An 18744-nucleotide genomic window follows, 5' to 3' on the forward strand; every position below is an offset into this window, starting at 1 on the left:
TAATCAGAACAGATAGGCATGTCTTTTAACTAGGAGGGCTAGGCCAAGGATCTCTCAGCTTACAGGAGAGGGCCTTCACTTAGAGCTGCCCTTTCTCACTCTATCCCTTTAAAGGAAGAAAAAAATAACTTAGTGTCGGTGTGTGAGTGTATTTGCATATTTAGAATTATTCAGCTGGGGGGCACATAAAGAAAACTGGACAGGAAGAAAACTTGTATTTCTTTTGTTTTTTGAGAGTGCGTGCTATGGGATTCTGGTGTATATAACGCCCCCTTTGCTTGGTCTCCTTTGCTGGTTCTTTCCCATATCCCCCAGAATCTAAATTTTACAATGCTTTGGGACTCAGTGCTTTCTCATCTCTTCTCTCTACACTCCCTTTCTGAGCATTTCCTGGCTTTGAACGCCTTTATGGTAACAATCCCAAATTTATGTTTCCACCCCAGATGTCTTCCTTCAGTGTCCAACAGCACAACGAACATCTCCACTTGGTTGTCTAACTGACATTTGAAATTGACACTACCCAAATGAAACACCTGATTTCCCCCTTTGTATCTGGTCTTTCCTCATCTTAGTAAACGAAACCTACTTTCTTTCTATGATTCAGGTCACGTATCTTAGAGTCACTTCGATGTCTTTCTCTTTTACTCTACATCCAAGTCATCAGAAAATTCCATTGGTTGTACTTAAAATATATTCACTTTTCCTTCCATCTCTGCTCCCTTGGTCTAAGCGTGACATTTATCTCTAGACCAGAAGTAGTCTCCATGGCAACAACTTCTAACTAGTCTCCCTGCTTCTGTCTGTCCCCGCTTAACTGTCTCGTCTGCACACAGACACTGAGTGATGTTATTAAAACTCAGAGCTGAAGGTTTTATAATCCCCAGCAAGGCTCTCCATGACATTACCCTTTACCTCTCTTTCCCCATTACCTCTACAACCTCATCCTTGACCATGTCGTTCCTTATTGCATCTGGGGTACCTAGAAAAGGGTCTGCTGCATTGCTGGTACACAGAAGCATTGGTAGGAATGAATACTTTCCTTCCTCAAGACAGAAAAGGACAAAATAAAAATGAAATGCTTAGAGATTGGGGCTATTTGAAAATAAAATTATAAAATCACTTAGAAACGAGAACAACTCCTAAAGATCATCTGATTCATTTCTTAATTTTCCAGGTTGCAAACAGATGTCTCAAAGCGTAAGTGACTTGCCCAAGGTCACACAGACAATAAAGGCACTATGCTCCTGCTTCACATTAATTCCTTTTCAGAAACAGCTTTTCCCTTTCGGGCTTTACTTTCAAGGATTATTTTCCAGAATTTTCTTCGCATATTCAGCATTGTGATCTTCCCATGTGATTCCAGCAGTTTAGCATGGTGATTAACAATTATACATTCTAGACCTGGTCTCTCCAAATTTGTGGTAGGCTACCCCACTTACTGTGTGACTTTAAACAAGCCAACAATCTTCTGCATGGCAAAGAAACAATTAATAGACCAAAAAGGCAACCCATAGCTGCTATGGGAAATACTACGGAGTTTTCTGAGAGAAAAAAAAAAAAATACTGATAAACAGAAGTACCATATGATCCAGCATTCCAACCTCTGGGTATTTAATCAAAAATATTGAAATTAGAATCTCAAAGAGATACTCATACTCCCATGTTTATTGCAGCACTATACACAACAGCCAAGATGTGGAAACAACATAAATATCCATCAAAATATGAATGAATGTGGTTTATGCAAACAGTGGAATATTATTCAGCCTTTAAAAAGCAGAAATTCTTGCCATCTGCAACAACACAGATGGACCTTGGGAGCATTATGCTAAGGTAAGTAAGCCAGTTATAGAAAAACAAACACATGATTCTACTTATAAAAGGTATTTAAATAGCCAAATCCACAGAAGCTGAGAGCGGAATGGTGGTTTCCAGGGGCTGGGGGGGGGGGTGGGTGGTGTGAAGGGAATGAGGAGTTGCTGTTTAATGGGTACAAAGTTTGGGTTATGCAAGATGAATAATTTCAAGAGATATACTGTACAACATCCTGCCTATAGTTAACAATCTTATACTGTACACTTCAAATTTTGTTAAAAGTGTAGATCTCAACTTCCCTCAACTCCCTTCTCCTTTGGAAGGGGAGGTGAACTATGAGAGACTATGGACTCTGAAAAACAACCTGAGGGTTTTGAAGGGGCGGAGGGTGGGAGGTTGGGGGAACCAAGTGGTGGGTATTAGGGAGGGCACGGATTGCATGGAGCACTGGGTGTGGTGAGAAAACAATGAATACTGTTACGCTGAAAAGAAATAAAAAATTTTTTTAAAAAAAGTATAGATCTCATATTTAAATATTCTTACTAAAATTTAAAAAAATAGGCAACACATTTAAGATAATGATGAGGCGGGTTTTTTAATACTCTCCATCACTGGATGACAGAATGATCTCCCAAAAGAAATGTGAAAATGCCATCATTGAAGCTACTTAAAACTCAACTGAAGATAAAATTGGCCTTGTTCTTCTCTCTACATGAGTGACAAGACCCACACAAGCATGACCTAAGACGCCAATGGATTCCACAGCATGTGGGCACTTTCCAGACCACCTACTAGTATGAGGAAAGAAAGAGGAAGATTGGGCTGGAACTGATGACTCACAACAGGACAACTTGCTCAGTATGTTCCTGGCTCAGTTATGACTTCTCCAGGGTACTAGGAAAGGAGCACTTAACACCAAGTCACTACCCTCCCAGCTCCAAAAAGTTTCCAGGGAATACAGGAGGCTCTCTCCAACCTACTTTTAGAATTGGCCTATGTTTTATTTTAAAACAGAAACAACCCCAGAAGACCAGACCATTCAATCTATAAAAAGGACAGACTAGGGGTCATCAAACTATGGTCCAATGGCCAAATCTGGCCCACAGCCTATTTCTCTAAATAAAGTTTTATTAAAATAGATCTAAAATTGCTCGTTTGCAATGTGTCCATGGCTGTTTTCACAATACAATGGCCAAGCTGAGTAGCTGTAAAAAGGCTGCATGGCCCACAAGACCTAAAATACTTATTATTTGATCTCTTACCAAGGCTCATTCTTTCTTTGGACTAATAGCTTTGAGAATACTGAATCAAGCATCTCTAAGGTAAAAAATATGTAAAAGTCATTGTCTTCTTCCCTTCTTTTAAGTTGTGGAATAGAAAAAATAATAATTTGAATAGAATATGCCAACTTTTTCTGAATCTATTCCAAGATATTCCATGCTAGAGTCTGGAGGACACACCTGTGACACCTAAAATAGTATAATTATTAAAAATGGAAGCCCTGGGCACCTGGGTGGCTCAGTGGGTTAAGCCTCTGCCTTCGGCTCAGGTCGTGATCTCAGGGTCTTGGGATCAAAGGCCCACATCGGGCTCTCTGCTCAGTGGGGAGCCTGCTTCCCCCTCCTCCTCTGCCTGTCTCTCTGCCTACTTGTAATCTCTCTCTCTCTCTCTGTCAAATAAAAAAATAAAATCTTTTAAAAAAAAAAAATGGAAGCCCTGAAAAAAAAAAAAAAAAGGAAGCCCTAGAATCAGAAAGACCTGAGTGTGAATCCCAGATTTGCAATTTACCTGCTCTGTAACTTTTGGCAAGTTACTTAATCTTTCTGGGCCTCACTTTGAAATAAAGTAAAAAATACTGTCCAGCTCAGAGGACCCTCGTGAGGAACGAAGGCATTACTATACATCTAGCACTTGGCAGAGAGCCTGGGACATTCGTATGTGCTCAAAAAACTACCTAGTTTTATGATTACATGAGTATTAAAAATTAAAATTAGGGAAATCAGCTTTCCAAGATTGAACATAAGGCTGATAAAATACAAATGCATCACTTGTAAAGCATTACCTGCGCAGTTTTCCCCAGGATCTCGACAGAGAAGGCCATCCTTTTCAGGACTCCTGGTTGAATTCCCATCTGCCACAACACAGTGGAGGATCACTAGACCTTCAAGTTCAAAACAGAACCAAAACAAGCATGAAAACTTGAAAATTTCCTTAATGCAAAGTACTCTACCAAAGTCAAGACCCATTTGTGAAAATAACAAGCCCGTGACTTTCATTTCCAAGGCATTCTCCCACAGCAAGGGGCCTGGGGTGGGAGTGGGTACACAGACCAGCAAGTCTAATTTTTTTACCCTCAATGACAAGGACAGAATTTTCAAGCCAACATCACTTACATGTAACTATGCATCTTGAGTGAAGAGACTTGGCCATAGTTTACGATGGAGACATCACAGAAGCAGAGGACTAGAAAGAGTTCTCAGCAGCTGCACAGATACACGGATGAGTCTCCAGGGGGAATGGAGGACAAACCCACATGGCAATGTACTCTCTCCATTCCATACAGACTCAATGTTTCTCAGGTATTAACTATTGTTTGTACTTCCTTCTTGAGATATGTGAACTAGATATTCAATTTGTGGAAATTGTTTGAAAATTGTACCTTCCCTCAGCTGAGTATTCCTGCTGCTGAGAAGAACAGACCTCATGGAAAGGATGATGGAGAGAGGAATACTGTGTGGTGGTTAGAACCGTTTAAAATACAATGGGTAGTTCTTGTGTGGACCTGATTCAAGAAAATCAACTGTAAAAAAATCAACTGTAAAAAATCAACTGTAAAAAATCAACTGTAAAAAGTCTAATGTGCTGATCTGAGAAATTTGAGAAATTTGACCCTGACTAAACATTGGATAATATTAAGGAATTGCTACAGATAATTTTAAGTGTGATAATCATATTGTGGTTCAGGATAAAAACACAGTCCATATGTCTTAAAGATATAAATTTAAATACTTATTAATGAAATTTATGTATCCAAGATTTACTTTAAAATAATCCAACAAGGGGCGATGGGTGCAAGATGCTGAGAGACACTTAGAGACGTGACAAGATTGGCCACATATAGGTAATTGTTGAAGATGGGCAGTGGCCATACTGAGGTTTATTATGTTCTTCTCTCCATTTAAATGTCTATAATAAATGTCTATAATAAGAGGTTGGAAAGGGCAGGAGAAGGTAAGGAAAGGTAGATGGGGAGAAATGAGATGGCTTGGGAGTTAGCAAGACCTGAGTTCATGACAGGTTTTGCCCCTTTACAGTCATGTACCTTGGGCCAATTTCATAACCTCTCAATTTCCTCATTGGCAAAATGGAGATAATTATGATCTCCTCTTCAGAGCATTACTGTGAGGATTCAATCAGGGGAGTATACAAAATAACACATTGCTGGCATGTAATCAATGCTCACTTAAATTACTCATTATTATGTAACTGGCAGGAATAGGATAACTTGCCCACTGGGTATATTGACATTTATCCATCTAGCCAATGGTTTCCAAACTATGCATGTTCTCTAATTCAGTTCAGTTCAACAAACATCCATGAGCATCCAGAAAAACACAGGTGGACAGGACAGACTCTACCCTCAAAGTGTTCCGAAGCTAGTAAGACAGGCAATCAGCTAACCAATTAGCCCTAACACAAAGTGAGACTGTTGCGCCAGAAGACAATAGTATCCAGCAAGTTCAAAGGCCAAAAGAGTTTTCAAAAAGAATCTTTCAATATGGAGACTCTTCGCTAGCTATCTAATTAGAAAAGTTTCAAAAAAAAAAAAAAGTGGTAACTAACATTGGAAACAGTGAATAGAAATAGAAACTCAAATCCACTGATGTTGGGTAAATTAGCACTACTTTACTGGAGGACGAATTAGTACTCTATGTGCTAAAAGCAGAAATACCAAAAAAAATGCAGTTATTTCATTTCTAGTAATTAATCAGAAGGAAATAATCCAAGATACATAAAAAGATGTAACTGAAAAATTCTCTACATGACACGGGTTATAAAAAATTGGAAATTCCCTAAGTATCTATAAAGATAGAGTTGACTAAATACATGGAACTATTTTCATGCAATAATATGCTATTCAAGCATAATTCAAACAGTAATAGAACATTTTGATATATTCCTAAGAGAGATAGACTATAGAATAATAACGCAGTGGGATTTGTGTGTTTGTCTGCATCAGTGTGTGTTAATAGTATAAAATAGGCCCATATAGACAGATAATCAAAAATTTGGGTAAGTAAGTAGATAGAGAGTTGTTCACATTGGTTAGGAGATTTTATCTTGATTTTCCTTATTTGCACTTTCTAATTTTCTAGTAGCGTATTTTATTTGTTGCAACAATAAAAAAAGGGAATGTCTTCCCAATTGAAATTTACCCCAAAGATACAGAGGTAGTGAAAATAAGGGCCATCTGTACCCCAATGTTCACAGCAGCAATGGCCACAGTTGCCAAACTGTGGAAAGAACCAAGATACTTGGTTCTTGGTTCTTCAGCAGAGGAATGGATAAAGAAGATGTGGCCCATCTATACAATGGAGTATTACGCCTCCATCAGAAAGGATGAATCCCAAACTTTTGTATCAACGTGGACGGGACTGGAAGAGATTATGCTGAGTGAAATAAGTCAAGCAGAGAGAGTCAAGTATCATATGGTTTCACTTATTTGTGGAACATAAGGAATAACACGGAGGACATGGGGAGATGGAGAGGAGAAGGGAGTTGGGGGAAATTGGATGGGGAGACGAACCATGAGAGACTGTGGACACTGAGAAACAAACTGAGGGTTTTGCGGTGGAGTAGTGAGCCTGGTAGTGGGTGTTAAGGAGGGCACGTATTGCATGGAGCATTGGGTGTGGTGCAAAAACAATGAATTCTGGAACACTGGAAAGAAATTTAAAGAATAAATAAAAATTAAAAAAAAAACAATTATCAGGGGCACCTGGGTGGCTCAGTGGGTTAAGCCTCTGCCTTCAGCTTGGGTCATGATCTCAGGGTCCTGGGATCGAGCCCCGCATCAGGATCTCTGTTCAGTGGGAGCTTGCTTCCCCCTCTCTCTCTCTGCCTGCCTCTCTGCCTGCTTGTGATCTCTATCAAATAAATAAATAAAATCTTAAAAAAAAAAACAAATATCAGTATTTTGGTTCAAACACACACACACACACACACACACACACACACACACAAAATTTGGCCACCAAATTTCTAGATTTTTCATATCTTTTATTCCCAACACCTGCCACTCTCTTTTCACACTTACAATAAACTGGAAACATGTAATCATTTTGGGCTTTCCAAGCACGCTGATTATATATTTACTCATCTTTGTAATCCTGGTAACTAACACAGAACACAAATGTTGAAAGAATGAATAAATCAGTCTATAAAAACAACGTTCAGATTAAAAAAAATCTTAGTATCTATTTCTAGTGGAAAATCTCAAACAATTTCTTTATTATTATAAAATAGGTTTAATTCATTTTTAAATTCCCATACATGAGCTTTCTCCATGGGTAGAATCAGGAGGACTTAATTCTGGAGTTACTCTGTTCTAACAGTGGGAATTTTACAAAACACTCTAAATTTTACAGAAATTCAATATCCACAAACTGGGGATGACAATATATCCTTCAAGAGGATATTGTGAAGATAAAATTAAGTAACACGAAAAGGCATGTGGCTTGACACCTAGTATACGATTTTAAGTCCACTCACACTCCTTTCTATCACTTATCATTTAACCCATCATTCTCCACTTCCACCTAACAGAGGGAGTTCTGATTGCCCTGAACCCCTGCTCAGGGACTTTAAGCAGGCTGGCTGGCTGGTGCCTGTGCCCAGACTCTGTTCCGCTATGAATCACTCCACATGCCAGCATTAGCTGGTGAAGGGATGCCCCTGGGGAGCGCCCTGGGCGCTCCCTAGGGACCCTAGGGAGGAGGCTCTCAGGCAAACCAAGACACTGGGGTAGCATGCGCTATTCTCCCCACCCACAAACTTCAGGTTATAGTCACAACCTGATGGCCATGAACCAAATCCAGCCTGAAAAACCATTTTCTTGATCTGCATGGTTTTAAAAAATTGAATCATGACAGATCATATTAAACCTGGATTTTTCTGCTTCCACTGAAAAAGCAGAAATTCTGGCAACACAGTGTGAAACAGCCTCCTGGCAACAACCGGGCGCAGCTAAGCAGCAGGTGACCCCTTTAACGCCCCAGACCATCAGGCTTGCTGCGCTCGTTTACTTGACCTGCCTAGACCCTGACAGGAATTTCAATTTGTGATCTGTACGGAGCAACTCGAGAATCACAGAAATGCTCACAAAACCATTTACTCAATACTGAAGGCTGCTTCAAAGAGGAAAGGCATTCCTGTTCCATCCATAATTCAACAAATATTATTGAGTACCGTAACACAAGACACTGAAGGCTCAAAGATAACAGATACTATCACTGACCTTAAAGCGGTCACATTCTGGTAAAGAAGGTAGACACACAGGTCTTTGAGGTGTAGTGTAATAAAGACAACAGCAGAGGTGACACAGGATGGAGAGTCAACTCTACCTGGCTGCAAAGACTTGAGAGAGCAGATGAGGATTGTGGGGAGTTTTTAATGAGGAAGAAATGATTTTTTTAACACATCAGTTAGTAATTTCTAGAAAATAAAAATTGTGTAAGCAAGGTAACATAATCATTGATGTTATTTGTTTCTGCAGTAGACAATATTTATATGATAATAATAATGTAAATACTGATAATTGAAATTATTATATCAAAAATGATTTAAAAAAAAATCAGGGCCAGTAATTAGCCCACATACACCATGTGGGGAAACTGCGGTGATGAATCCGTATCTATGCTGTGCCAGTTCTTAAATGTTTAGACTATCACCCCTATAGCAATACACTGAAATTATGAGGGTAGAGGAACTCAGTAGGTAAAATCTAAACTTGACAAGTCAATAAATAGCATTACAAGCAAGGTATTTAGGAAGAGGGAGGTAAATACATAAATACAGAAGAAACACTTAAAATACTCAGAAGTGGTTGCTTCTAAGAGGTGGAGAGGAGGGAAGCCACAGTGCCAAGATCCGCTTTTTGTTGTTATAAACCTTTTAGCACTACTGGATTTTTAAAAATCTATGTATATTTATTACTTTATCAAAAATAAAATTAATTTTTAAGAAAATGGTAAATAAAGTTGTAATTAGCCAAGGCATTCTAAACAAAAGGGGCAGCTTGTAAAAGGACACAGTGTAAGTAATACAACTTGTCTAGTTTGTCTGGAGGGTGAGTAGGGATTGTGATGGAGAGGAGGCTGGGGTAAAAATAAATATGACGATCTTAATTACTTTGGATTCTGTTAGTCACCCAATTTGGGGTCATTGAAAAGCTTTAAGTGAGAAACAACATAATCTTTTTATTTGGTTTGTTGTGTGTATGTGTTTGTTTGAAAAGGTTACTTGAATACCAGTATAGGTGATTCAGACACACCTAAACCAAGGTGGTGGCATTGCGTATGGGGAAGAAGAAATGAACACGAGAGATATTCACGAGTAAAATTTAAAAGACTTAGTGGCTGGTGGGACAGAGTGAGAAGTGAGAAAAAAGAAGTCTAGAATAACTCCAGAGTTTGGAGCTTGAGTGGCTGAGTGGATTGTGATACCAATCACAGATATATGGGACACCGGAAGACAAATATTAGGGAGAAATATTAGTGGCATGAGAAGTATGCAAATGATTTCAGATTACTTTTCAAAGATGTCCAACTGAAAAGGGAGGGGAAAGATTAGTGAAAAGATTTAAAAAAAAAAAAAAAAGGAGGGGACTTGTTTTTGTTTTTAATATGAGAGAAAATTGATAGAAGCCAAAGAGCAAAAGATGGGCTACCAGTAGAGGCAGAAAAGGTTACACAGTGTAGCCTGAAAGGCAGGGCCTCTTCTGCAACTTTTGATCCTTTGTAGTCAAAGTTGGTAACTTTGCAAATATCACTTCGTTTTCAGTCAATGAAAGGTCTTTAGAAAATAAGGGCTTAAAGGTATTTTACATTCTATACATCTCATCTCATTGTTCAAAGGAATCTGGCTTAAACTGAATGCAAAGCATCCAAAGGTTTCTCAACTTTTACACCATTGACATTTGGGACTGGATAATTCCATGTTAAGGGAAGCTGTGCATTATAGAATAATGATTAGCCCTGGTTTTTACCCTCCAAATGCTGGTAACATCCTACCCTCACCTCTCCCTCTACTTCTGAGTTGTCACAATCGAAAATATCTCCCACCATTGCTAAATATCCCTGAGAGGAAAACTGACCTGGTCGAGAACCACTGCAATTCTCTCCAACCTGTTTTAATATTTTTTGTCCAAAATATAGCCTTCATTTTGAATGTGTTGCTTAATATAAATCAATTAAGCAGCCTCAAAGGCTCAAATTTTGACTTCTTAAAAATTTCTTTGGGAACGTTTCATTATCTTGTGGAAAGATCACTGAACTCAGTCATTAATTCACTGTGTTACCTTGAGTTAATTAACAATCTATCTTGAACTTTTTCCTTAAGAAAAATTAGAATCACAGGTTTCCTGCCTATTCCGTAATCTGGTTCATGAAAATCAAATGAAATTATATAGTAAAAGAATTTATTTAAAAACATGTTATTGAAATGATCATTATCTTTATCAGAGAATGTATAGATTATACTTTAGAGAAAATGAAAGAAAATATGGTACCTAGACATGGAAAACAATACGATTTTCATTCAGAAGAGTCACAAATTTTATTAAATTTCAGAATTAGTAAAAACCTTCGAGGAATTAAAATATCCTACCAACCGGCTCTCAACTTCCTGAAATCATCCTCTGGAAAAGTTCTTCAACTTTGCCTTCTAATTTCAGTCCAGAGTCTTCTCCCTCTAAGGCGTCCCATTTCAGTGAGACCTTCTGTTCATTGTTTCAATTGCAGCCATTTCATTCAAAAAGATTATTGAGCATTTATTTCTAAAGCTCTGTAAGTGCTGCTTATAAGTGCTGCTTTACATTAAGCTGGTTTTTTGCCTTCCCATAACTTTACTCTGCTCCCTGGAATCACCTGGAATAAGTCTAATCTCTCTTTCCCATGACAGATTTTCATTATTTGAAGCCAAATATCCAGTCTTTCTGAAAGGATTCCTCTTCTTCGGGCTGAGCATCCTGGTTCCTTCAACCACATTTTACCTGTCATCATCAAGACCCTCATAATCCTTGCCATGGTCCCCTAAATGTAAGGTCAAACCAACATGCCATTTCACATGGTTCTGGCAGAGACAGAATAGAATGGGGCTCTCGTCCCCCACACTGTAGGCACTGTATTTCTGGTAATGCAGCCCCATAGCACATCAGCCATTTTTGGGTGTCTGATTAAATACTGAGGTTTCAGTCTGTGTTTAATAAAAGGAAACTCTTATATCCCTTGTGCTACTGGGAAGCAGTGTAATGATGGGATTATTTGTTCTTTTTTATTGTGGCTCTGTTTTGCTTCACTTTTGCTTCTTACCTAAAAAAAACGATTTTAGACTTTTTAGAGTTCCCTTTAAAAATTGTATTAGGTTTCACCTATCAGTAAAATATTTCATAATCTTTTTGTTTTCTTATTCTTTCATTCAGCTATTTCATGTGACCTGCAGAATTTCTGAAAGATGCTTAAAGCAATAAAAACAAAATAAAACAAAATAATGTTAGATTAGTTGTGTCTGCTAAGTGATGAGAAATTGAATCTATATTTCTGGTGTTAGTTTTTAAATATCTACTGTACTCATAAAACTAAAGACAAAAATGAAAAGAAATCCAATTCTACTTTCATGAGTCAAAGTTCCATTATGAGATGTTCAAATTAAAAATTACAGAATTTATTAAAAGTATTATCCCTGTCAGTCAGCATGGAGAATGAAGTCATTGGGAACAATATGAGCATTGAAAGAGACCCAGTCTGACAAGGAGCATGACCCACTGTCTCATAGTTAACTGCTAAATGCTGAGGTAAGTTGTACACCAGCTGGGTCAACTATTTAAAAAGATCAAATGTGACCAACTTAAACAGTTATGTATGTTGTATTTGCCTCATCTCTGAGCTGAATTTTCCATTTTTACAGCCAAGGGCATTTTTTATTTTAAAAATAAATATAACATTATCAAAAAAATAGCCATTCATCTGTATTCTGATGACTTAGGAATCATTGATATCTTAGCTTCTATTTGTATCTACCAAATCCAGGAATTTCTTATGATATTGTACCAATCTCATTTTAGGATTTGAACCACACCCCATGCCCCATTAGAAAATCCAACTGTAAATCAAAGGAGAATTTATTAATCTATGAATATAAGCAGAAATTGGAAGAATAGCTCATAGTCAAATCCCTAAAATTCTGTTTATATAGAAGAAAGCAGTGTAGATTAATGGGAAAAAGGTAAACTGGGAGTCAAATGGCACCAGATTTGAATCCTGGTTGTACCTTCTAATCACTAGTTTTGTGATTATGATTAACTCATTCAACATTGAACTTCAGGGTCCCCATCTGTAAACTGAGGCCCATAGTAAGTAAGCAACATGGTAGATCTAGCTATGTGCTTTAAAAAAGAGAAAAAATAAGGTATGAATTATTAACCTTGGTAATGCCTGGCACAGGGTAGGTCCTCAATCCAATAACAGCTATGAGGAAGCTGAAGTAAAAAAGGATTCTAATTCCTCTGGTAAAACAGTAGATTATCATTCCCCTCAGTGGATATTGACAAACTTCTACATTTATGCTGTGATTTGATCCATGTGTAAAATATGACTATGAAACAAAAAATGAAAGATAAATATGTATACGTATACATATACATATACATACCACATTCCTACAATGTGCTTATATGTATGTACTTAGGGAGGCAAAACAACATGTTGGCCTTTCTATAGGCTGTTTCTCTCCAGAATTTTTAAAAGACATTTGAAGTGAATGCGCCTCAGCTGATGGAAGAGAAATATGGCGTCTTGTATGGTTCTTTGTATTCTCAGGACAGTTCTGCCAGTGACTCAGCATACTGAGTATGTCTGCCAGAGCTACTGATTCAGTGGGTTGGTTAAGTGATTCAGTGATACAAACACAGTAGACCAAGTCAGATCCTGGATGGTGCTGTCTGACAACCAAGGGGATTGTAAATCATAGCTCTAATCTTAGAAAAATAAAATTAATAAAGTGTTAAAAATTTTAATCAACGTTCGGAGTATAAAAACTGTAAGGATCTGGGGGATTTTTTTCATTGTATCTCCATTGTCAAGAAGAGAAACAGAATCCTGAGTATATATACTATACAGAGAGCATTTTCTAAGCCTGAAAAGAGATTACATGTTAGATGTACAGTTGGAGGGGCTCCTGGGTGGCTCAGTCAGTTAAGGGTCTGGCTCTTGATTTCAGCTCAGGTCGTCATCTCAGGGTCATGAGATCAAGCTTCCAGTCAGCTCAGCGGGTGCTTAAGATTCTCTCGGGCGCCTTCTGCCCCTCCCCCACTGCTTGTGTTCACTCTCTCTTCCCCTCGTACTCTCTCTCCCGAAAAAAAAAAAAAAAAAAAAGAAAGAAAGAAAAGAAAAGAAAAAACATGCAGTTAAAAAAATATTAGGGATTGGGATGATGTTTATCATTGTGGGCTTGTGACTGACTGAGACAAAAACTAAAAGAGGTGAAGTTTGACATTAGCATTCTCTTCCATCTATCCTTGTTATCCCTTTCCATCTTTTTTCATTGCTGTTTTGCCCTCCTATAAACCAGTATCTTTGTACTTCCTTGACATTCCCCCAAATAGAAGATAACTTTTAAATATAATTTCCTTTCCAAATGCATTTGCTTTCAAAGCAGATGTGCAAGGAGAGAAATTAAGTAACTCAAATACTCTAAACTCAAGTGCTTCAAACTGGGTCTTCTAGAAAGCAGAACCTGAGATATATATGAAGCGATATCACTTTATTTGGGAGGTCCAAGCTCTGGAGTCACAAGAATGAGGGGAAAAAAAAAAAAAAGAAATGAAGCAAAGAAGAAGGCAAAGCAATGGAATGTGTGTACCCATCACGCAGATGCAGCTCCAAAGTACGCCACAAAGAGACACCAAACTTTGCTCGGACCACATGTCCACTCATACAGTAGCTATATAAGGCATTTTAAAAACCAAAAAAACCTTCAACTTAAAATAGTTCATGGAAGAAAGAATGAAGGAGAAATACGTCTCCCCCAATCACTTTCATCACCCATTTCCTAGACAAAATTCCAAGTAAGGGGTGCTAATTGCCTCAGTCTCTCTGGCCCTTTGCTGAATGAGAGGCCAGAACTAGTGCCCTGGACATGGTGTTTTCCATGTCCAAAACAAGGGGCAACTCACTATAGGTAGGGAGCTGGGCAGAGACAAAGGAAATAGTCAAAGAGCTCTTCAAAGAGGTATATTGTTTGTGCCCTGGTCCAAAGAGCATTTGAGGCATCAGGATATCTCATGTTCTAAGAGAAGGAGGGTCTCTTCAAAGGTGTCTCAAATCATATCACCTGAAAAACTGCTCATACTATCAAACTCAAAGATAAGCTTCTGGATTTTTAGGACTAGGAAAGGAAGTAGAGACAGGACAGAAAAAAATAAGGGGGTCTTCATAGTTTATGTTCATTCAAAATCAGGAATGTAACATATGAACTCTTTCCTCTCCACATGTAAAATTTTATCCCAATAGGTAGAAACAGTATCTTGGTGTTTAAGAAAAGCTAAGAATGATGGATAACACTTTTTTAACTTATAAAAGTACTCCAGGGGGGCACCTGAGTGGCTCAGTGGGTTAACGCCTCTGCCTTCGGCTCAGGTCATGATCCCAGGGTCCTGGGATCCTCCCGCATGGGGCTCCTTGATCAGCGGGGTGCCTGCTTTTCTCTCTGCCTCTGCCTGCCACTCTGCCTGCTTGTGCTCTCTGTCTCTCTCTCTCTCTGACAAAAAAAAAAAAAAAAATCTTAAATAAAAAAAGTACTCCACAATCTTAAATTTTTAAAGCCCAGAGAGGTAAGTAATTTAACCACCTGTCATATATAAACTACTTCATATATCTGAAAATTGTCAACACTACAATAATGTCTTTGCCAGTAAATCAACCTCTTTTTTTTCTCACCATGACCATTATTAAATCTGTAACAATAATGACTAAATTGAATGGGAATCCCATAATAACCTAGAGCTAGTTTCTTAGAAATCATCAGTTGTCAAAACTTGACTTTCTGATTCCCATTCCTTTATGATAAGACCATTCCAGACAGTCAGACATTACAATACTTTAAATGAAAAGCTCTGGGCTCACTGAATTTCCATAATAGTTCATAGACAGGAGGAGAAAGGAACCAACCAAAAGAACAATTTGTTATCAGGGAGGATTATCCGATTGCAAAATGAGGAGAGAATGTGGAGTTGGCCTCTGGATTTAGTGATAACACAGTCTCTGACCCATGAGGTAACAGTCATCAAACTTTAATAATGGTAAAGGAAAGAACATAGAATTTAAGAGTAGATGCTTACCCAACCTGAAAAAGCCCCAGAATTTAGGCTCTTAAAATGAGCTAGGGAAAGCCAATCCAACTTAACATTAATCCATTATTATCTTTATCAATAAAATGATTTGCAGAGAGCAGAAGTAGAAAGAAAGAGAGAGAGAGAGAGGAAAGAAAGAAAAAGAAAGAAAGGAAGGAAGGAAGGAGAAAGAGAGAAAGGAAAAGAAAAAAAGAAAGAAAGAAAGAAAGGTAGACAAGGTAGTATATTTTAAATGTCGGGTATATAGAAAATGGAGACTATTGGAATCCCCAAAAGCAGCAATGTGTTGAGCTGGAAAAACCATAGGGAAAAGTTTCACAGAGGTTGGGAACAAAACTGGGTCAAAGGCGTTGACACAGAAATGAGCCTAATGTGTTTTGAAGATACTGAGTAAATCTGTCCAGCTGCAGTGAAGAATTATGCAGAGTATTAAGAACAAGGGCCTTCTTGAAGTGTCTGGTGTGACTGTGAAATGATTCAATTGATTTTCCTGTGTGACCTATGAAAGTAAGACACATTGAGACATGGTCACACCACATATTTCCAGCTGAAGCTCTGAAATCCCTGTTTGCCACATCCGAGAGACAGATTCCCAGTAAAGAATCTGACTAGTCTAGAAAACCACTTAAGAAGTATTTAACAGTGGCGAATACTGTTGGGTAGAAATCACTAAGAGAGAACAGGATGCATTTCCTTTGTCAGGCTCCTGCAAAGGCAAATGGGAAGTGTAGCTTATTATTCTTGGGTGTAGTTTCGTCTCACATCTAAATCACATATTCAGTCACTCTTCTTGCCCTCCATTTCAGGACAATTGTCATGTATCTAAAAGTGATCAGAGAATTTTCTCATAGACGCATTCTATCCAAGGATGGCAATGTTGAAAATATGTCTCCTGATATAACCAAAAATCACATTTGAAGCCTTTGTCAATATCATTTATCAATTATAGTTATGCCAGGGTTTTTTCCAAATCATAGTTGAATCCTTACTGATAGCTATTATCCTAATAAACGGTAAAATACAAGGTCAAACCTGAGCCTGGGGCATGGGATTAGTACTAAATCCCAAGATATCCTCTTATCACATCATGTGAGGAATATGTAATATCCACACGACATCATTGGTGATGTTAACCTTGATATCTCATTCATGAGAAGACAAGGTCACTGAATACAGTTTAAGAAGGAAAAATCTCAAATTACTTTTGAAAATTCTTTACTATTGGTTGACAAGTTCTCAAGTGTCCTGCCTATTTTCTTTCCAGAGAAGTCAGTTGACAGTGGCTTAATTTGAAACCCTGTTCTTCCAAACTCCAAAGCATTCCCAAATGGCAGTAACATCATGCTGTGTTTGTAGAGACACAAGACCTTGATGGTCATTTGGCACACCTCCTATCTAACTCAAGAATCACCTTACACAACTTCCATAAGTGTCACCAGACCATAAACTTGTCCAGGTATGCAAAGCACACCACATCCCAAGCCACTGATCCCATTTTTTTCAAAGTTCCACCTGGGAGAAAATTAAGGTGAGAGTGGCCTTCCTGGAATTTTAGTTCATTAATCCAAGTTGTGCCCTCTGAACTACACAGAGGAAACCTTTTTTGAGACAAAAAAGGTTTTCAATGATTTGAAGTTGACTCTCATAAAACAAAATTTTCTCTTTTCTACCCACCACTCCAACTTCTATCCTCTCAGTCATATGTGTGTGTGTGTGTGTGTGTGTGTGTGCGCGTGCGTGCGTCTTCTTCAGTTACCACCAATGTCTTATCACTGGCTTTTTAAGAACACCAGTGATTTCCGTGTAATTCACCCACCAGTGGCCTCTTCCTGAGCCTCAGCCCCCTCCTTCATCAGTATTTGATAGGGTTGCCCTTCCCAAATCTTCCATCTAAAATCCACCCCCATTCTCAGCTTCCTGACTCGTCCTTCCCTCTTTACTCAACTCTTCCAGCTCTTCTTCCAACTCCCACACCCCATGCTTGGGTGCCACCAATACTCTACTCTCAGAGTTCTTTTTTTTTCAAATGTTTTTAATGTGGTAAAACACTCATGACACAAAATTTCCTATCTTCACCATCTTTAAATGCTCCGTTCAGCAGTATTAAGCACATTCATTCATACCATTGTACAATCATCACCACCATCCAGCTCTAGAACTTTTCACCTTGAAAAACTGAAATGCTACACCCACTAAACAGTAACTCCCCATCCCCTCCTCTCCCAGCCCCTGGCAACCACCGTTCTACTTTCTCTCCCTATGATTTTGCCTTTGTATTCTTTTCCATATGCCATTCTGTGTCACAAAACACCCATGGTCTGAGCATTTAAATAAATATTTACTTAGAATTTATCACTAGGCACTGTGGTAGATTCTGAAACTACAATCAGGGACGCCTGGGTGGCTCAGTTGGTTAAACGGCTGCCTTCAGCTCAGGTCATGATCCCAGCGTCCTGGGATCGAGTCCCACATCGGGCTCCTTGCTCGGCGGGGAGCCTGCTTCTCCCTCTGCCTCTGCCTACCACTCTGTCTGCCTGTGCTTGCTCACTCTCTCTCTAACAAATAAATAAATTAAAAATAAAATAAAATAAAAATGAAATTACAATCAGCTAAATGACTACTTTCTATTTTCAGCCCTATTTTCTAACCAGGTGATTGTCCAAACAGGCTAGCCATGAGGACCTCTTGTAGGGCTTTTTTTTGTACTAAACTTTTCATTTTGTGATAATTTTAGATTTATAGAACAGTTGCAAAATACAGAGCATTCCTGTACCCTCCTCACCCTCTTTTCTTTCCTCTAATGTCACCATTTTACATTACCGTGGCACAGTTATCAAAACAAAGAACCAATATTGGCAAATTACTGTTGACTTAAACTCAAGACTTTATTCTAACTCCACCAATTTCCATTAAAGTGCTTTCTCTGGGTCAGGATTTCTAGTCTCCTCTGGTCTGTGATGGGTTCTCAGTCTTTCTGTATTGGGTTTTGTTGTTGTTGTTGTTGTTTGTTTTTTTAATGATATCATTGACAAATTTGAAGTGTACTGGTCAGGTGTCTTATAGAATGTCCTTCAATTTTGGGTTTGTCTGATATTTTTATAATGTTTGGACTGGGTTTATGGGTTTTAGGAGCAAACTCTACAGAAGAGAAGTGTTCTCCTCATCACATTACGGGGGGGATGCATGACATCTACATGACATCATCGGTGACTTTGACGTTGGCCACTTAGTTAAGGTAGTGTGTGCCAGATTTTTAAATTATAAAGTTACCATTTTCTTTTTCCTTTGGAAACCAGCCTACA

General features: G+C 38.4%; 1 protein-coding gene across 1 annotated transcript in view; it reads right to left on the minus strand.

Annotated features, from left to right (window-relative positions):
• BTC (betacellulin) overlaps positions 1-18744 on the minus strand; it is a 43925-nt gene that overhangs the window by 14276 nt on the left and 10905 nt on the right. The window contains exon 2 of the mRNA XM_080830845.1: positions 3878-3976. Within this exon, the coding sequence (XP_080686971.1) occupies positions 3878-3976 (99 nt within the window). The remainder of the gene's footprint in view (positions 1-3877; positions 3977-18744) is intronic.

Source organism: Martes martes (genome assembly GCF_963455335.1).
Source record: "Martes martes genome assembly, chromosome: 2".
NCBI classification, from domain to species: Eukaryota; Metazoa; Chordata; class Mammalia; order Carnivora; family Mustelidae; genus Martes; species Martes martes.